The sequence below is a fragment of the Apium graveolens genome, chromosome 4 (assembly GCF_009905375.1).
Source record: "Apium graveolens cultivar Ventura chromosome 4, ASM990537v1, whole genome shotgun sequence".
Classification (NCBI taxonomy): Eukaryota; Viridiplantae; Streptophyta; class Magnoliopsida; order Apiales; family Apiaceae; genus Apium; species Apium graveolens.
The window spans coordinates 87,641,740-87,663,078 of NC_133650.1; the positions used below are offsets into that span (position 1 = coordinate 87,641,740).

Sequence of the window (21,339 nt, forward strand, 5' to 3'; positions counted from 1 at the left end):
AGTGTAATTAAGGACGTCAGGTCATGGTTTTAATTAATACTACGTTTGACTTGAGAAAAGGATATCTGTAGGATCTATTGGAGTACAGTGTAAGTATAAAATGGAGTGTTTGTGTATATTTGTTATTCATCACCGTCGTGGTTAATACAGTAGTACAAAAATATTCACCAGAAGTTTGGCATGTCAGAGAAAGCATCCATCATTTACCATCCTACGATGCTTCGTCTCCATCTTTATGATAATGCACAACTAACAATATGAGTATATATGTAAGACCAATATTGATTACAGAGAGAGAGACACTGATAGAGAGAAAATAGAGATTCCTCGAAAACAAAATTTATAATATGTTGAAAAATGGAATTGGCTTGCTAGTAGTGATAAATTATTACATCACTCTATGGGGTTTAGAGATAACATGCTTCTGTGTACAAAATAAATAAAGAGAGAGTTCTGGGGAGAGAGGGAGATCAGGGAGAGAGAGAGGGGGAAGGGAAGGGAAGGGAAAGAAATTAGGGTTTATATACTTATATTTATATTTGTTTTTTGCAATTTAGGGTGAGTTGTAATTAGGAGATAAAGGGTCATTGAATGCCACGCGGTTTTGGTAAGGCAGAAGAGGGCATAAGACACAGCTGACTTTAGGGCATAGGCCCATGGAGTAAATGCTGTTGCTGTTTCCTTTTGACTCTTTTCACCTCTGCCCCCAATCCTTTGCTCATTTCTTTTTCTTTAAGGTCAGCCTCCTGCCTATATAATAAATGTATCTCTCCTTTTTTCTTTCTATATATCACATACCCTTCTCTACACCCACACAAACACTTGGTTCTCACTGTTTTGGTGCTCCTTTCTCTTTTCACTAAACATTTTCAAGAGACTTGCAACAAAATTACCATCACACCCAGATCCAAAAGTAAACTAAATAGATCAAACATCACACACAATTAAAGAAATATTTTGGGCGAAGAAGAAAGTAAGTAGAGTAGTAAAAACATGGGAAGACCTCCATGTTGTGACAAAATGGGTGTGAAGAAAGGACCTTGGACTCCCGAGGAAGATATAATGTTGGTTTCTTATGTTCAAGAGCATGGTCCTGGCAATTGGCGAGCTGTTCCTACCAATACTGGTATGTTATATATTTCCTAGCTTCTGTTTCTGGGATTTGTACTATGTTGTTTGTGATTCTTAATAAAAGGTAAATTTTTATTCAGATCTCTGCAGTTCTTGTAAATCAATATATTCTTTATTAATTTTCTTTCTTGTACTGATTTTTTGGATTTCTATTTTTCAAGGGTTGCGTAGATGCAGTAAGAGCTGCAGGCTTAGGTGGACAAATTATCTGAGGCCCGGAATAAGAAGGGGTGATTTCACTGCTGATGAGGAAAAGATGATCATCCAGCTTCAAGATCTTCTTGGAAACAAGTAATACTTACATTGATTTGTATTTTGTAGTCATTAGTTATATATGTACTCTGTTAATTAGCTTAAACATGTTAAACATGAGTTATAAATAGATTTATTTAGGAAACTAAAATTATATTATTTGCTTTTAACCAGATGGGCAGCTATAGCATCTTATCTTCCTGAGAGAACAGATAATGACATCAAGAATTACTGGAATACTCATTTGAAGAAGAAGTTAAAAAAGCTTGAGAACAGTACTACTTCTGACGAGGGAAGGGCTTGTTTGCCTACAGAAGACAACACTCTCATTTCATCTTACTCGCACTCCATCTCTAGAGGCCAATGGGAGAGGAGGCTTCAAACTGATATTCACATGGCCAAACAAGCCCTAAATGATGCTTTGTCATTAGATCAGAAACCGATGATCGTGGTCCCTCCTCCAAACCCTAATCATGAAGCTGCTTCTACCTCTTCCCAGCTCTATGCATCAAGCACTGAAAATATCGCAAAGTTGCTCAAAGGTTGGATGAAAAATTCACCTCAAATGTCTTGTTCAAGCACTACTGTCACTACTCAGCATTCAATGGTCCAGAAAATTCATGATGCGCATGTTACTGATTATTCGACCTCAAGTGAAGGTACAGATCAAAGCAAAAGTAATGGTATTGATCTCTCTCAAGCATTTGATTCTCTCTTTGGATTCGAGACTTTGGACTCTAGTTCTAATATTTCGGATTTTTCCACAAAATCTCACAACAATAATAATATGTCTCCAGAGGAAGCTAGTACCTTTTTCAACAGTGAAAGAAAGCCAGACCTCAGTTCTCTTGTTCCATTCTCAATGTTTGAGAACTGGCTATTCGACGAAGGGTCTCATAACAAATTAGGGCTCACTACTAACTTTTCATTTGATGACATATAATTGAAGCTTCCGGATCTACTGTTTTTGTAATCGGACATGGGATCTTGTTTAAGGTTGTTAATTATTATTTAATCTGTGTTCAGATTCGTATCCTATATTATCTTATTTGTTCATTATATATGTTATCCATTTTGGTCCAACCATGGATATATGGTTTTTTCTTGATCTTTTGCAATAGACGAGTGTCGATCAATTAGCAACCATTTTACTATGCCTGACTGGAATTCAATGTCAATTTTATATTTATTACAAATTTTCTCAATTCATTCATCTGCCTTGCTTCATCTTCTATATACAAGCATATAATTATCAGAAACCAATCAGTAATATATGTATTTTTAATTTTTGTTGCCAGAGATGACATTGGCCATTAGTAAGTTCACAGGATATATACCATTTTGCAGGAATACACAAATTATATTTCAGTATTGTGATAATGAAATAAAATATTTATATAAATATTGCTGGCAGAATTGAGTTGCAAATGGATCTGCAGATAGTCTTAAATGTATACATGTGAATGTGTTTTAATACAAACACATGCAGCAGTGTATATTGATCCTGGAAAAGGCAATGCAAACTGTAAAGCAATGAATTAAAATCCACAAGTGGACTGGTCATGAATACCGTAATAACTATACTCACCGAAAAGATAACATGGTTTTTCATTTTCTTTTTCTAATTATTCAGCTATAACTTATATAGATTACAAACTATGATGTTCTCTTTTTCTTTCTTCTTCAATGTTGTAAGTACTGATTAATTTGAATAAGAATCTCTAGCAGAAAACTTTATATATATGAGAATCTGGAACCGGAACTTGAACATGCTTACTGTTGTACTGCGACTATTGGGTCGATTATCATAATTTAAGTCGAACTCATTAGTTGGAAACATACCTCATCTGCTGCTTTGATCATGATTAGCATAGATGATTATATCTTGATTACTATAGCTTGTACTCTCTTAGCTTTCTTACATGCAAACCCTCTCTTTAGGTTTCCACTTAATCAATAATCAATCATGTTTATTGTTTGTTGACCTTATTGTACACAATATATGATGAGGTGTATATGTGCTCATTATTGTCCCGGTTTAAGGCACACCTAGAACCTTCAATCAATAATTCTGAAAATAATGAAGAATTTTTTTTTGAAAAAATTAAAACGGTATTGGAGAAATTATTTGATTAGAAACACAAAATTGGTGACCAGTAGAAAAATCCTTGACGCTGTTCAAGAAGATCAACCGGCTATAAACAATTGATTTTAAGAATTGTCAAACCATTTAAATGTACACCAATTGCTCCCCACCATATCTCTACATATTAATACTATTAATAAAAATCCAGATGATCAATGCATTATTGGATCTGTAGTAGCTAATTAATGTGTTACTAGTATACAGGCAAAATAGAACATGAATTAGAAAAACCCGCAAGACAAAAGAAATTAAACGTGACAGCAAGGAGCCTAACCGGATGACCGATATAACAGAAAGGTATGCACTAAACTATATTTCAAATCAGTTTATTTGTTTTTATGGAATATATAAATTTTTATTTAGATTTTACATCATAAATGATATTATTAATCATTATGGTTTTGCAGTACTCACTACAAAGATCAATAATTGGAATCAAGGTTTAGGTTTCAGTAATTCAAAGCACTTGAAATATAAAACAGAACTATCAACTTTCACAGTATATCTCGAGAAAGTTCAAAACACTTGCCTTGTATTAGCTTGCTACACTTTACTAGCTTTCAATCACAACCTCTTATTCCTCGACTACTTGCTTCCCTTTCCAACGCCTTGCCTCTTCTTCTCATATAGCATAAGTATCTATCAATACTCAACTCATATGATTCTACTCGATATAAGCTTCTATCTATCCTTGGTTTTACCCAAATCCGATTTACGAATTGAAAGATACGATCAAAACAGTCATATAACGTACACATGCGCATTTAACATGTTAATCAATGCGTATATAACACATAATACGTAAGATATTAGATTGAAAATACTTTTCAAAGAAGGTTTGATGTTAAAAGGATTTTTCAGATACTTAATATGGATTCTTAAACATTTTTCGAAATTTAAACGGGCCGTTGAACCATTTTTGAAACAATAAACAGGGTCCGGTTGGCCGAATCTCGCTTCAAAATAGTTTTATAATAATTATCGAGCCTTGAAAAAAATTTAAAATAATAGTATAAAACTCGAAACTATTTTTCGGAATTTTTAAATCAAAAATAAATAATTAAATCTAATTAAATAATTAATTAAAATCAATTAATAATTAATTAAATCAGTTAATCAATTAATTTTCGAATTAATTGAGCAATTAACTAATTAATTATTAACTAAAATTAATTAACTAATTAATTCAGATTTATTTTTGAATTAGAAATAATTGTTTGAATTAAAATAATAATTTTATGAATTTTTAATAATTCAAAATGAATTTCTGTAATTAAAATAAATGGAAAAAATGATTTTTAAATAATTTATAAACAACAATCCTATTTTTGCAAATTCTGGAAAGTTCAGGGACCAAACTTCATCGTTTTCAAAAGTAGAGGGACTAAAGTGCAATTTTACAGTCCCGTCGCCGGAAAACGCCCTGTCCTCACACCTCCACAAGCTCCAGATTATTTCTCCTAATCACCAGGAACACAACCCAATAATCAAATTGTTCTAATAACCCCGGAGTTGGCCGGAAATTGGCCGAGAAGTTCACCGGTTTCGGCGAACTTTGTTTGCTTCGATTCGAGCAAACCACGAATCGTCAATTGTTGTAATATACATGAATCGATTGAAAACTCAACCAGGAACACGATACACTCAACAAAAACATCTAATAACCCCTAGAACAAAAAGGCCCAAATTTCAATTAAGAACATTTATACGGGTTATAAACCCTAATTTTGAAATTCGAAAATTAAACCCAATTTTGAACATGTTATTGAACTCCAAATCAATCATATAATATATCAAAATCATCAGGAAGAAAAGTTCTACAACATGCAATCATTAAATCATCCAAACAATCATCCGAAAAAAAAAATCATAATTTAATCAAAATAATTCGAAAATATATAAAAATATAGAAAATAAACCTTGATTTTTGCAGTTCTGAAACTTGAAGAATCTGATAGCACACCTTAAATCCTTTGTTGTGGTTACTAGAGCTTCCCGAGCAGATGTCAATAACACCTCGAAATTATAGTTTGATTCTCAGAAGGTTATAAGAAATTAAGATTTTTCTCTGTAAAATTATATATTTACTGGCTGCAAATGATTTTTTGTACAAAATAAAATACGGTAAGGGATATTTATATTTACGGAATATTGGTACCCCGTTGGATCATACCGTATATGGAATGTACATTTATACGGGTTATAAACCCTAATTTTGAAATTCGAAAATTAAACCCAATTTTGAACATGTTATTGAACTCCAAATCAATCATATAATATATCAAAATCATCAGGAAGAAAAGTTCTACAACATGCAATCATCAAATCATCCAAACAATCATCCGAAAAAAAAATTCATAATTTAATCAAAATAATTCGAAAATATATAAAAATATAGAAAATAAACCTTGATTTTTGCAGTTCTGAAACTTGAAGAATCTGATAGCACACCTTAAATCCTTCGTTGTGGTTACTATAGCTTCCCGAGCAGATTTCAATAACACCTCGAAATTATAGTTTGATTCTCAGAAGGTTATAAGAAATTAGGGTTTTTCTCTGTAAAATTATATATTTACTGGCTGCCAATGATTTTTTGTACAAAATAAAATACGGTAAGGGATATTTATATTTACGGAATATTGGTACCCCGTTGGATCATACCGTATATGGAATGCACATTTATACGGGTTATAAACCCTAATTTTGAAATTCAAAAATTAAACCCAATTTTGAACATGTTATTGAACTCCAAATCAATCATATAATATATTAAAATCATCAGGAAGAAAAGTTCTACAACATGCAATCATCAAATCATCCAAACAATCATCCGAAAAAAAAATTCATAATTTAATCAAAATAATTCGAAAATATATAAAAATATAGAAAATAAACCTTGATTTTTGCAGTTCTGAAACTTGAAGAATCTGATAGCACACCTTAAATCCTTCGTTGTGGTTACTAGAGCTTCCCGAGCAGATTTCAATAACACCTCGAAATTATAGTTTGATTCTCAGAAGGTTATAAGAAATTAGGGTTTTTCTCTGTAAAATTATATATTTACTGGCTGCAAATGATTTTTTGTACAAAATAAAATACGGTAAGGGATATTTATATTTACGGAATATTGGTACCCTGTTGGATCATACCGTATATGAAATGTACGTTTCTTTATAAAAACTTAAAAACAAGTGAAGTCGGCCGGTTCCCGATTATATAAAATGATTTAAAAATACTCGGAAAAAGAATTTATTAAATCCATAAATTTTCTATAAAATCCTAAATCAACATAAAAATAAATAGAAAGATATGACAATTATCTATATTTTATTTTTGGACATATAAAAATTAAAATACTCAATTTATATTATTTTTATCACCCAAACACATATACCACGTAACAAATAATTGACTGTATACATACTGAACATGCATAATATTTATTTATTAACCTAAATAATTCCACGATAAATCCAAGATATTGCATCCTTCCCTCTTAAAAGGATTCTGTCCTCAGAATCTCCTCAGAAAACAAATCAGAGTACTTTTCTCTCATATCAAATGATGGTAATTTCATAAGTAATGTACAATATCAATTAGCATATTCCTTTTACCCTTTTAGCATAATAGGCCACGTCAAGTAATCGTCTTTGCAATATATTTCAAAACAAAATTGGATAGTTCTTAATATATTTTCAAAGATTTTGAAATTCACTACAAGAAAACTGTCAATAGACATCACACATTAGACATCGGTTAGGTTTGCCACTGATGTTAAAAGAATTTATAACATCACCCCGTGTTTTTATGATGTCTATGTTGTTTTAAAACATCGGTTATTTTAAAACTGGTGTCTAAAGTTCCAAAAAAAAATTCACTCCCCGCCCACTTTATTTTTGTTTCCGCCTTAGCCAAATAAATTTCCCCCCTTAGCAAATATTCTTCCCCCCTTTTTGTTTTTCCCCCACGAGACACATAAGCTCTCTCTCTCATCCGACTCTCTCGCCCCGACTCTCTCACCCCACCATCATCATCTCCACCACTCACCACCCCCACTCACCAACATCACCGCCGCTCCACCACTCACCACCATCATCTCCACCACTCACCACCATCATCTCCACCATCTCTCTCCATTTTTCTATGTTAAGCTCGTAAGAGGATAAGCTTGAATTAAGATCTTCTCTACTTGGTTATCATTTTAGAAACTCGAATTGGTAAGTGAATTTACTATGTTATTTTGAAATAGGGTCTTCTCTGTGAGTAGTTTTCATTTGAGGTTTTTTAAAATCGAAACCCTGAATTTTTAATTTTGTTTTTTTTTGAAATTGTAACCCTAATTTAATTATTTGAATATGTTTAATAGAATTGACGTTGCCGGAGATGATATTAGTATTAGTACATCACTGCCTCTTGTTATTTATCTGTTGCTTCAAATTTTATATCTGATGATGAGCTTTAGATTTACTAGAATAATTTTGATTGGTTGCATAAATAAGGAACTACATATGTATGTGATAGTTAAAGTACATGTGAAAGAAAACTGATCCAATCTATGATCTTTTTGTTTATTTTGATTTTATATTATGACCTTTTACTTGCTTTTTAGTTTGGATCTAGAGGAATGAACATCTAAAAGCTTGTTTGTGATCGTCTGCTGGATCTATCCTGCAAAAGGTCGTCACTGATTAATGATTTATCACATATTTATGTTCGAAATAGCTCATGTTGCTTTAATTTTGTGGAAAGTTGAAACAGATGTATGTGCCATGCTCTGTAGTTGACAAAACAAAAATTTTGTTGAACACTATGACCTGGTTTAGTTTTGGTTGAGTCTTGTATGTGTCTAAAAATAACATGTTGTTAGTTAAAACTTAAATATGGATACTACTTTCAGTATTTTGATTTCTGTATTATTGTTGCAATGATTCTGTATTGGCTGCTAAGAACTTGATGCTTATTAACAGGATTCGCGGGGATGAATGATGTGGGAAACTTTAGATCTTATAATAAGACTAATACATGATTAAGCTCCCCAATGAATAGGTTTGGTGATCATGTGAATTTCTCATCTGGGCCTTCTTCTCACTCGAGGTTCATGCCTCTGAGTCCTCGGAGGAACCATTCCCAGAGCTTTTGGTCAGCTTCGCGTTGTCTTTCTGTATGGTTTTGTTGTGATACTTGCTAATTTCTTGTCTGTATTTTTTTGTGCAATGTAGTGAACTAAACATATCTTTAAATTAAGCTTCCTAGCATGACCTCTTTAAATTAGAACTCTCCTTTCTGTAGATCCCTTTTTGGGAATCGTATCCAAGGTTCGATTCCTCAGGAACTAGCCAACATCGCTACTCTTCAGGAGCTGTAAGTGAAAATATGATCTATATGACTTGGATTTCAAGTATAACCTTTGGTTGACTTAATCTGAGCTGAACTTTTCAGGTTTTTGGAAGATAATCTACTTGAAGGGCCTATTCCTCGAAACTTTGGAAGTTTGATTGGCTTGAGGAGATTGTAAGAATTACAATTACATGCCTAAAGGGTTCTTCATGGAGGGCTTTTATCTATTACATAATGTGTTCACATTTTTATCATAATTAAAACATAATTACATAATGCTTTAACACTTCTATCATTATTTATCTATTGATGGAAATCTTGCAAACAATCTTCACAGTGTTGTTTCTGCAAATAAATTAAATGGAATAATACCAGAAACATTTGGCAACCTGAGGAATCTAGAGGATTTGTAAGTACTACTTCATCTATACTGTATATTTCTAAGTTTAACAAAGTCTTAAAATTATCTACTCCTTGCAGTAGGATAGATGGGAATGATTTCTCTGGGAAGATACCCGATTTTATTGGAAACTGGACAAATATGACAAGACTGTGAGTAATTTTGGTCGATTATGCTTCAGTTTGGTTCTACTTGGTTGTTAGTACATATTCTAGAAACTATGGTTACATATACCTCTCAATAAACTTCAAATTTTGTGCAGGGACTTGCAGGGAATAGGACTGGAGGGTCCAATTCCATTGAGCATCTCCCGTCTGAGAAATCTAATAAAACTGTAAGAACTGCTCAAATATCTAGCCAATGTTTAATACCTTCATGACTTTCTATCATTGTAGTTGATTTTTGGTTTGGACTTTTGAGATCAGTTGATTACTTCTGTGCTTTCTGTTGATAGGAAGATATCTGATCTGACCGGAAGAACTTCGACTATCCCAGATTTAAAAGATATGCAATCCTTGCATGTGCTGTAAGTCGTACATAAATTTTGTCTGATGCAGATGTGTTTCCCTGAAAAAATTAGTTAACATTTCTTTCTTTTACAGGATATTAAGAAATTGCTTGATCAATGGTGCACTTCCAGAATACTTTGGAGTACTTGGTCAACTAAAAACCCTGTAAGCTAACTTTTATTATTGCTCAATCCGGTACTAATTTCTGGTAATGGAGTTCCTCACAATGTATGTCTGTGCATGCGCGTGTGAGGGATTACAATGTACTATATATGCTTTCACAGATGCATTAGTCGATACAAGCACACAACAGAGACCTATATTTTTAAGTATTACTATGTAGAATTCATTAGCACATTCAGAGACTCTCCTTATAATAATTTAGTTACACTGTTCTGTCTATGCATATAAAGAAGAACATTATAAATTATGAGGGTACTTCTGGATTTTCAAAAGTATTGTTCTACTTTTACAGTTAGGTTCTAAAAATTAGCTTTATATGCTTGTGTAGCGTGTGATGTGCCATGTTGAATGCAAAAACCTGCAGAAACATGTATGCTAGGAAATATATCAAAATTTTATCATTTTGAGTTTTATTTTATTTGTTTGTAGAGATCTGAGCTTTAATCGGTTGACTGGCCAAATACCAGATTCAATGACGCTCTTAAACGACCTTAGTATACAATATCTGTATGTGAATTTGTTTCAAATACTTCTTATAAGAAATTATTACCTTCCAGGAACACATGCAACTAACTCGGATAGCTGGACTTGCATAATTTATCTTCTTTCCTATACCTGTTTACTTTAGCCTCTATGTAATTTGCAAAATAATGTACTCAGAAGTGTGACACCAACTTATAATCGAATGTAGGTATCTGAATCACAATTCATTGACTGGAGAGATACCAAGTCGGATTTCTGGCAACAAAGAAAATTTGTTAGTTCTTTACACAGCTTTCAGTTCAATATATCATCTAGATTTAGAGAAACCATATGCCATGATGGATAATTATTAAGTTCCATGTTTATCGTATTCACAAATTTCATAATTGTATTGGCTGCAGTGATGTATCTTACAACAATTTTTCACGGACAGCTGAATATAACTGCCAGCCATCTAATGTGTAGGTTTCTTCCTGCTTCATATACTCTATAAACTAAATATCAATATTTCTTTAAATTCCTTTTGTATCTTTTACAGGAATCTTGTATCCAGCATGTCATCTTCAAATAACAATTCGTAAGTTTCTATAGATATGATATCTACTAGTTTTTTATAAGCACGCCATGAACTAGCTTAGTTTATTTTGTAGAGTTGCTTGGTGCTTAAAGAAAGATCTTCCCTGCTCCCGAAAACCTCAATGTAAGTGCAACAACAATCTTACTCTTCAACTATGATGTCGAGTTGCTTCCAAATCAAGATCACCTCCATATTCTGAGACAAAGAGCTATTGTGAAACCCGCAGATTACTCACTTTTATCAACTGTGGAGGGACTACAACGGAGTGGGAGTCATGGACTGGATACAGCTGCTCTATTACAAAGTCCTCAAGCATTAAAGTAAAGTTGTTGCAAAACCAGCTTACTAGTGCGCACAACTTTGTATCATAACAGGTGGAACTAGTGTGACTCTTGATTTGGTTGATCTGATCTTGCTGAAAATCTTGTAAATATTTCATCAAATAATCTTTGTAGTTTGCACTGGCAGTGTAGAATTTCAAATATATATTAATTCTCAGATCTTCCAATTGCAGCATTTAACTTCAAAAATAAAAATAGTGCTGAAATACTGAGATGCAAACACGTATTTTAATGAATTAATACCGATGTCAAAAAATAATTGTACATCACTTTTAATGAATAAATACTGATATCTCAAAAATAATTATACATTACTTTTAAAGAAGAAAAACTGATGTCAAAAAAGTTAATGTACATTATTTTTGATAAAAAAACTGATGTCAAAGATAGACATATTCAAGTGTAAATTGAACATAGACATCACTTTGTTTGGCATATAATTGATGTTTATGTGCAACTATAGACATCGCATTTTACTGAATAAATCGATGTTTAATATCTGATTTTACATCACCTAAAAGAAAATATATGATGTCTATGTGGTAAAAAACATAGCTCATTATATGTTTAATCTGTTGTAATAAGTATAATTTATTTATTAAATTATTTATTTCTAACATTTTTTGTAAAAAAACAATGTATGGACATCAGTTTTTTTTCCAGAAACGATGTCTAAGCTAGTAAAGACATCGGGTTATGGCCGATGTCTAGAATAGACATCACCGACATCAACATCGGTTGCCAAACAGCATAGACATCGGCCAAAAACCGATGTCTATGGACTTTTTTCTTGTAGTGATTACAATCCATTTTAATTTCTGAAAGAATAAGATAGCAACACTACACTATATACGACCTGTAGCAACATTTTTTTTGGTGTTACCAGGAAAAATGTTATCTTAAATGACTAAAAATGGATATAAGGTAATACTTTTTTTTGGTATTACCATTGATGTCATCCACTATTACCTTACACAAAATTAAGTACCTATTGTAACACAAATTGTGATGTTGCCATTGATGTTTCAAAAAATGTTACTAAAACCAAAAAATCAGGCGGCCAATTTGCAAATATTTTGGCGGGTCAAACTTTGACCAAAACTTTTAGGCAGCGAGAAACTGAAAATAAACCCTCCTTCTTCATATTTAGGCTAAATAAAATTAACAAACAATAAAAAAGACCAGAACATAAAATACTCTCTCAAAATACTCTTATCTTTAACCCATCTTCACCACACCCTTTTTTTAGGCTACTCTTTTCATAACCTCAACAAAAGAATCAACTTGTCTTCACTACGAGTTTCTTGCTTTTCGATTAGGGTCCTTCTTACTGTTCAATTTTTCAAAATCAATCGAGTTTCAATTGGGGATTTCAGCAATTAGGGTTTTGTTAATTGGGAGCAGAAATATTTCTATAAGTATGCCTTCTCTTTCAAAGCTTTTTGTGTATAGTTGTTTTGCATTTTATTCTTATAACTCTACATAGTTGTCAATTTACATCTTCTATTTTGTCAATTTAGTGAATGTAAGTTCATGTTATTAGACAAAGGATTAATGTCAACAAAAATCATTTTGTCAATTTCAAACTTTAAAGTTTTCCCAAGAGAGAAAAATATACATGGTTTAGTTTTCTTGATTAATTGAAAAGTATGGAGAAGGGTGTTGTTTGTGTAACAGGTGGAATAAGATATGTAGCTTCTTGGCTTATAATAAGACTTCTTTAACAGGGATATGATGTTGACATCACTGTTAAATTTAACCCTGGTGTGTTAATTCATTGTTTTGAAATTTAATAAGGTTCCTATAGTGATTCTGTACACAATATTTTTAAGCTATTTATTATGAATTTTGTATAGTGCATATATTCAATGTTGACTTAATATTGTCATGATATTCTTAAAAAAATGTCTCAGAACACTCGACAAAAAAAACATAAAATGTGGAAAGAGTGTTATGGAGGTTTTAATCGATTAAACTGAAATATCTTTAAAAATAAACTGTATATGTAGGACCTGTTAGAATGTTATGAAGGAGAAATAATATTACAAGCTCTAACAGAGTAACCTGATGCAAATTCTAGTTCAACTAAATTACATTCACATATATAGACTTCCAGATATATAGACAGAATCTATGTACTGTATTTGTTTTGAACTTTCATGTTTGTGAGCAGTGCTCTATTACTTGGTTAATAATTTTTTTGCAAGGAGTTAATATCTTTGCTCTCTAGCAAAGATTTTGCCTATTGTGAAGAGAAAACATCTACTACTTTGTACAATTCTGATCGCGTATACTTTTGCAATGGAGGTAGAAACCACATATGTTATTTTTCCCATTGCATGATGCATAGATAAATTAGGTCATCTCAGACAAGCAACTTATGGTGCTTTTGATAATGTTGGGTCTAAATGTTGCAGTTGATGGAGGCAGCATATTTGACTATTATACCCAGTAAGTTGTCCATTTAACTTGGAGAGTATAAAAAAGCATATGAAGCTTGTTGCTCTCTGTGCTTCCATTTCAGTGTAAGGTTAAATATTTCTAGACTCATTTTAGTTCAGCACCTTGTGCAAATATCTCTTGAGTTCTACTAAATATATCATGAACTCGACAGGTGGACTTTTACACTGATGACCTTATACTTTGTGGTATGTTCTACACTTCATTTTTTAGCAATTACATAAAAATTATTTAACATGATGCATCATTTCTGCTCGTGTTCATGGGCATAAATGCATTTAAGCTGTAGCTTTGTTCTAGTAATCGAAAAAGTGGAGTTTTAAGGCAGTAGGTCTGATATTTTATGAAGGCTATTGAACCAATAAAATTGTGTTATAAGCTTTTATGATGTCCTTGTCTTGTGTTGGAACTTATATGGTAACATGTAGTATATCTAACATGCAATCTCTTATTGTTATTGACATAATTGCTCAATATGTATATTCAACTCAAAAGCCTAATTTTCTAAGCCATTGCATGATAATCTACTAAAACTAGATCTTTGTGGTTCTCAATTAAGGGTATTACTCCAAATCTTTAGTTTTATTCGAGCACTTTGTGCTCTCACTATTTGGGTAAGTTGTACACTGCAAAATAACACATTGAGATTAATATATGTCAACTGCTTCGTAAATTAGTATAGATTCATAAAAAACAAATAAATTTTGGTTCAATTTGTTTAGGATAATATTGAGTTGAATATATATGAAGTTGGCCTTGTATACACATCTGCCAATTTGGCTGCAGCCATTACAAACCCCCTTTCGGTCATTACTTTCCTCATCGCAGCTCTACTCATGTACTGCTTATTTAAACACTACTTATTATTTGTTCGGTAGTTGGTTATTTTGATGAGGTCCATAAACTTCAAATTAAAAATTTCCCATACTCGTCTTGCTTTTTAATAAGACCACGTGATGCAAAACGATTCACAGAAGCATACAATAACACTCCTTGGTAATGGCTAATTCTATTGGCAATGGAGTGAGCATGCCCTTGATGATTGTCCTTTACAGGAAATTGGCTAATTCATTCGGAAACAGTGAAGATATAGTTGGTGTAGTCCAGGAGGTTTCAAAGGTAACTAATCCGGTGAATTTCCAGTTTCAGTTGAAATCTTTATTCAAGGACAAGTATTTAAAGTGATAGTTAAATTACTTTCCAGCAAATCATCTTACACTGAATTTGTTAAATATTGATATTTTGTAACCTGTTCGTATCAGATAGCGCTAAGATTTGTTTATGTGGAACTAGGAACTGGTGTATCATCATATTTCCGTAAGTGATTATTACATTAAATGGCAGTGTATAACTCCGTATGTTAAACATACTAGAGGTTGACTGGCCAAGTATGCATTGGTTAGAGAAGACATGATGGTTAAAAAGCCATATGAAGTCTCAGCTATAAAATGTGCAGGCTTAGGCACTCCTGCTCTTACAACTTACCAATGCCTCATCACAACAGGCGTCAAGCTTGTCAAAATAGGACCACCAATGAATTTTCTTGTCACAGCAGCTTCAAGCGGTGTTGGACACTATGATGTCCATCTAGCAAAGTTAGGAAACACCCATGTCACAACCACTTGTGGCACTCGTAATGCTGCTTTTGTAAGGAGTTTATGGGCTGATGAAATTCTCGACTACAAAACTCCAGAAGGAAAAGCTTTGATCAGTCCATCAGGGAGAAAGTACAATGATGTGGTCCAGTGCACAACAGGTTTTAGTTGGTCTACTTTTAACAGTGTCTTGAGCTCAAAGGGAAGAGTAGTGGATATTACTCCTAATCTAAGTGCATTGGCCACTTTCGCAATGAAGAAACTTACATGCTCAAAGAAATAATTTATTCGTATTTGATAAACATTAAGGGTGTGTATAAAACTCCTCCCACATATGTGAATTGGAACTTTGTATTGTGTTGAATTTAAACTTTATTTTGTGTTTTTAATTAAAAGTATTTAAGTTTTTAGTGTTCCAAGTGTAACCGATTGATATATTTATGTTAGTAAAGATTAGAAAAAGTGTTACAATAAATACTAGAGTGTTAAAAAAGAATGTTACAATAAGATATAAATTTTTTACTAAATGATTGAATTGAGTGTTACAATAGTAAATAATGTGTTACAAAAGAGTCTATTCCAACATATTTTTGGTATTACTAAAGGGTAAGGTGTGTTGCAACAGAACTGTGGTTACACCTTCAAATTGTTACTATAGAAATAGAAAATGTAACTATAGGTACTCTATTGTAACACGTTGAGAGGTGTTACCCAAATTTCAAAAAGTGTAACCGTAGACACCTATTGTAGCAGTGGCAAATCCAACACCCCCAAATTTTTAAAAATATGTAACCATAGCTCATTTTTTTGCTTTAGGTAACACTTTTTGGCCATTTTAACATTTTTTTTGGTGTTGCTACAGGTCAAATATTGTGTAGTGCAAAACACATACTTGCATAGTGTAATTTATCAAAACAAAACCCTTGAGATTCATAGTTGCAATTTACTATAACAGTTCACTTATATCTCTTGACTAGCTTCTTCTTTATGTCACAAAGTCTTAACTCTATTACAGCACTACGCCATAGATGGGCTAATAAGACACTCATTTTACGTCACCTTAGGCCCATTTTATGTTGCAATAGGCCTATTGTAACGCCAAATCACCATTTCATCTGGAAATGTTGCCATTGCTATCTAATGTAATGTTTTAATTATCAACCGTAACACAACTAAAAACATTACCTTAGGGAGATAGAGTAACACTAGATAAATCAAACGTAACGGCAATTCAGTGTTACCTTAGCATTTGAAAAAATCATGTGGGACCCACCTGACTAGATTGCCACGTAGGCAGCCACGTCATATAGAGGGATCCACTGACACGTGGCAAGCAATGCCACCTGGACTGCCACATGGACTGCCACATGGATTGGCTCATCAAGTGGGGCCCACTGCCACATCATCATGTGGGGCCCACTACCACATCATCAAGGGGCCCACTGCTATGTCATCAAGTGGGGCCCACTACCACGTCATCAAGTGGGGCACATTGCAACGTCATCAAGTGGGTCCCACTTCCATGTGGACCCACATGTGGGCCCACTTTTATTACTGACGTAACAGTAAACAAATCTAATGTAACACTGTATTTTGGCAAAAGAAACACAAATTTAGATTTCGTAACAGTGATAAATATAGCTATTGTAACACTAATAGATAACATTTCGAAATGTAGTTTTGATAAACACAATACTGTCATCAGCAAAATAACAATTCAACTATACCAAAACATATTTCCCCAACAAACTAGTCTTACACCATTCAGAACACCAACTCCGCCAACATAATAACCTTTCGCCAAAATTATAGTACGATTCACTACATCACTCCACCAAAATCATACTAACAAGAACACCAAACAATCCCCAAATTCCTACTCCAACCAAACCAAATAAACACCATCCACCACCAATTACAGTGAGTACCAAAAGTTATAAACCAACAATTCAAAAGTCTAAATAACATAACTGTCCATACTATTAACTCAAGCGAATGCTTGTAAAGAGAAATATCTAAGAAGAAGTCCGGGCAGTCCTGGCAGTCTTGGAAGTCCCAGCAGTCCCGACAGTCATTGGTGTACCATTTTCATCATCCTCGCTTGAAATATTAGCATCAACTTCTCCAATGTCCAGATTCAAGCCTGGACTAGCTGCTGCGATCTTTTTGAGAATAACTGACAAGTTATCCTGCACTTTCTTGGAAACCTTTTCTTCCAGTTCAGCCTCAAGTTCTCCCCTGATCTTTGCAGTCAAATCTTCCAAATAAGTGTCTGCAGGAGCCGAATCTGATTCCATCACTTTCTTGTTCTTTCTCTACAAGAAAAATGTTATTAAATATTAATCAATTTTACCATAGAATTGTGCTACAAAACTACACAACTACTAACAAGGTTTGCATTAAGGTGGCCTATACTAATACTTAACAGCCTTTTATTTCCGCTAAGTCTCTTATGTTATTTGTTTTACCAAATAAATTAAACCAACAAAATATACTTGGCAAAGCATTTTTTATCTCTTAATTTTAAAGAAATAGACAAATTGAACTAAATAAACCACTTTATTTACCGTGCAACATTTAACCTCCATAAAAAAAGTAAAGTCCTTACGTTTCTTTTTTGCGGAGCAGCCGTAGTCTTGTATGTTCGGCCATCTTGTTCATGAGATTGCAAATAAATTTCAGCTTGTGATGGCGAGGCGAGATTAGGATCAGTCTCTTTCTGTAATAGAGCACAAAAGAAAAAGACAAGGTTATCTAGCTCAAAGTTACCACATAACTATAGATTTACTTAAGAAAAATTGCACATCAACTATTTAAAAAATGCCTAAGCACTAACATTCAATCAAAGGATTTATGAACAAACAACGAGGTAGTCATTACTATTCAGTAGACACAATCCAAGTGTGTACATGAAGTCAATGAAGGCAATATTAATGCAGTTCTGAAATTGAATATCTAAATTCAAGCAAATACCAGCAAAAAATAGACATGCATCTGATTTCTGAAGAATTAAAGCACAAAAATGTTTGATGGCACTTGACATGAACAACTAAATTATTGTGTCTGCGAGCTCTATTTTATTGGTTTTTTCGGGTTGTTCACAGTGAATTATTTAAAGTTATATAAATGCGGATTGGTTTGTAATAATCTGAATATCATAACTAATCAGACAACTAAATAATTTCTAGTTATAATGATGATATCGACAAGGACAGATACATTATTTAAAAAAGGGGGGGGGGTTCTGACATGTCCCATTTTAAAATTGGATTTAAGAACATGTCCCCATCTAATTATATTATAAATTTATCCTATAATCAAAATTTAATCCAATTTAACTTAACCATGGGGCCGTAATTATAATATCAAAATAAAAGGGGAAATATTCATAAATGTACTAGTTAATTTAGGAATCATACCAACTTATCTCCAACTTCTGCACTACTGTTGGCACCCTGATTGTGTGGGTCAGTTACCGAAGCGTGGATTACTTTGTTATCATGTGCTAATTCCTGTAAAAAAAATTGCACAATCCAGTTTGAGAATCTTTAAAATCATTAAAATCATATTAAAAAGAAGCACGAAGGCACCTTCACCGACTCATCTCCCCAATACTTTATCAGCAATTTAAAATCCTCGAGCGGAATCTCCTTGGGCCTATGTTCAAGCCTTTCATCATCAGTGGCATGCTGTGTCTAATGCTTTGCCTTCATCCGAGACTTGTAAGTCCTCCAACATCTATTAATTATCTCATAAACCCAGGACTGAGCTTCATTCGGAATAATATAATGGTCCTAATATATAATAAACTCAAGATCAATAAAATGAAGGGGTTAATTGAAAAATAAATGAAACTGAGGTTTAGGTAATAGAATTTACCCGAGTATAGTCCCATATTTTCTTCTTCAATTGTTCAGGAACCAGGCGCCAGTTGACATAAGTAAGAGAGACATTGTCCTTTGCAACTATTTCGAGAAAATTACTCAGCTCTCTCGTAACTTTTCCGTCTCTTGAAACAGGTACATTTTGTTTATTCAAAAAAATCACCGGTCTTTCATCACGTGTCCTTGCGTGAACAGTTAGCAGTTTTGTCCTTCCTCTCCAAGATTTGGGCTTTGGTACTTCATAGTACATGCACAAAAAAAAGGTGACTGCGAATTTAATAATTAATTAAATTCTTACTGCCTCTCCATCAATAAATAATTAGTATGCATAATTCATGCGTAGTTATAGTTAGAAAGTAAAAGTACCTGCTTCAGTTTCTTCCTCAACAACATTTTCCGAATTAAAAACGTGCACATTCTCGGTTGTTGGAGGAAGAATGCCCTGCTTTTGACGTTCCCGCATTGCTAAATAATCAGATACAAACCCACGTGATTCTGAATTGCTCGCATATTTTAAGATTTTACTATATGTTCGTTTCAGGAGCTTAGATTTACTGGTCATTTTCTTGTCAGATGTTTTACCAGCTTGCGATGGTTCATTCTCTGTTGCAGCGGTGACATTAGCTCGCGAATGAGTTCTTGGTCCAAGGGGGACATGGTTCTTTTTCTTCCCATTCTTCGTTCTCTACAATTATTAGGATTGCAAATATAATGTGAGGCCAAAGCAATAAAGAGTATAAAATAAAAACAAAATATATAGGAAAGTTGATAGAGTGATAAACAAAATATCAGGTCTTAAACTAATAAAAAAACACAAATTACACTCTTGAGAAACAAGGAAGGAAGGCCAAAGTAATGAAGACTGTAAAATAAATCCATACATCAGATGAATCATCACTATCATGTTCGTCCTCACTTTTCGGATTATAATCATCATCATCCAGAGAGGCTTTATCTTTTTCTTTGGATTTTTCAATAATTGTTGCTGATCGAGCTCTCAAATCAACCACTAATTTTTTCCTGCTATCATTTTCCTTCATTCGATTAAGTCTTTCTTGCTTACAGGATGGTAGCGGTGGGGGGGGGGGCACCTGCAATAATTATAAATCAGCACTGTTATTAGTGTAGCTCAACTATGCATTGTACTTTCTTTCTAAAAATTTGGAAGGAGTGTTTAAGTGAATATTACAATTGTTATAGTCCAGGTTAGAAGAAAAAAAAGAGGAACATTGACAAGGATACCTCGATGTCAGGTATAGCAAGTTCAAGGGGACATCTTACTTGGCGTGCATCACCTTGTAGCTGATCTTTCATTTTCTCATTATTTTGCAAAGTACGAGGTCTTTTTCTTTTGATTTCGGTCAGTGGTGGTGGGGGCAACTACAATAATTTATGAAGACAAGGTCAGTGATTAAATTGACACAACACAACAATAATCATTATAACTTATGTTTTTAAGAAGGAAAATTAAAAAAAAATACCTCTTTATCCGGAATAATATCATCTTGTAACTACAGTTTCCTTCTAGCAGACCCTTTATCGTTTCCTTGCCCAGCAGTTGCATCTTGCTGAGTAGGCAACAGAGCTGGCGATGATCGTAACGCATACCTCCGACTGGGCTCAGGTGTCTTCTTAACAATCTTCCTTGGGTTCTTCTTCTGCTGGAGTTCATGTATGGTAATATATTTCCGCTTTTGTATTTTCTTCGGTGAAACTGTATTTATGCAAGAAAAAAATCCAAGTCAAAGAATTATCTTCAACTAATATGGACATCCAAGTCCCATTATGCATATATAAAGAGATACAGAAATAGATAGAGATGTGTATTTAATGGGGACCTAATTATTTATCAGCAATAGGCATACCTTCAAACAGGCTTTTCCTCGGCCTGACAATCACGTGTGGCTGCATCTCACACAACGGCTCAATTGCAGGGTCAACAACTGTGTCTACATAAAGCTTGACCTCTTCGGCATCGTTGCACTTTTCTATCTCTTGAATGATGTCCAGGTCAGTCCTCAGCAGCTTCCAACCACCATGT

At 33.4% G+C, this 21,339-nt stretch overlaps 2 protein-coding genes and 1 long non-coding RNA gene across 16 annotated transcripts; all 3 read left to right on the forward strand.

Moving 5' to 3' along the window:
- Positions 1-767: 767 nt before the first annotated feature.
- On the forward strand, positions 768-2,537 carry LOC141718153 (myb-related protein 306-like). The gene is made up of 3 exons (XM_074520531.1): positions 768-1,126; positions 1,293-1,422; positions 1,558-2,537. Exons 1-3 carry the CDS (start codon positions 994-996, stop codon positions 2,324-2,326), a joined length of 1,032 nt encoding a protein of 343 aa, XP_074376632.1. The 5' UTR covers positions 768-993; the 3' UTR covers positions 2,327-2,537.
- A 7,210-nt stretch (positions 2,538-9,747) lies between these two features.
- LOC141718741 (uncharacterized) lies at positions 9,748-10,631 on the forward strand. Its single transcript, XR_012573987.1, has 3 exons — positions 9,748-9,792; positions 9,869-9,940; positions 10,516-10,631. It is a non-coding gene; the product is annotated as an uncharacterized LOC141718741 (long non-coding RNA).
- Positions 10,632-12,538: 1,907 nt separating this feature from the next.
- LOC141716799 (quinone-oxidoreductase homolog, chloroplastic-like) lies at positions 12,539-15,855 on the forward strand. 14 transcript variants are annotated; one of them, XM_074518982.1, is made up of 6 exons: positions 12,539-12,777; positions 13,777-13,889; positions 13,974-14,007; positions 14,794-14,938; positions 15,082-15,136; positions 15,276-15,855. In XM_074518982.1, the coding sequence occupies exons 4-6, from the start codon at positions 14,819-14,821 to the stop codon at positions 15,695-15,697; spliced, it is 597 nt and encodes a 198-aa protein (XP_074375083.1). In that variant the 5' UTR covers positions 12,539-12,777; positions 13,777-13,889; positions 13,974-14,007; positions 14,794-14,818; the 3' UTR covers positions 15,698-15,855. The 14 variants fall into 14 exon arrangements, 5 of the variants coding, with proteins under 5 accessions (XP_074375083.1, XP_074375081.1, XP_074375085.1 ...); XM_074518980.1 differs by having other exon boundaries at positions 13,777-13,884; XM_074518984.1 differs by having other exon boundaries at positions 13,777-13,810.
- Positions 15,856-21,339: the final 5,484 nt, after the last annotated feature.

What these genes read in the sequence shown, in the direction of transcription:
- LOC141716799 (XM_074518982.1), top strand. Translation starts at nt 14,819, where the DNA reads ATGGCTAATTCTATTGGCAATGGAGTGAGCATGCCCTTGATGATTGTC. An exon ending in TAGTCCAGGAGGTTTCAAAG is followed by an intron (nt 14,939 to 15,081) that starts GTAACTAATCCG and finishes TGTTCGTATCAG; the next exon opens with ATAGCGCTAAGATTTGTTTA. An exon ending in TGGTGTATCATCATATTTCC is followed by an intron (nt 15,137 to 15,275) that starts GTAAGTGATTAT and finishes TAAAATGTGCAG; the next exon opens with GCTTAGGCACTCCTGCTCTT.
- LOC141718153 (XM_074520531.1), top strand. Translation starts at nt 994, where the DNA reads ATGGGAAGACCTCCATGTTGTGACAAAATGGGTGTGAAGAAAGGACCT. An exon ending in AGCTGTTCCTACCAATACTG is followed by an intron (nt 1,127 to 1,292) that starts GTATGTTATATA and finishes CTATTTTTCAAG; the next exon opens with GGTTGCGTAGATGCAGTAAG. An exon ending in CAAGATCTTCTTGGAAACAA is followed by an intron (nt 1,423 to 1,557) that starts GTAATACTTACA and finishes GCTTTTAACCAG; the next exon opens with ATGGGCAGCTATAGCATCTT.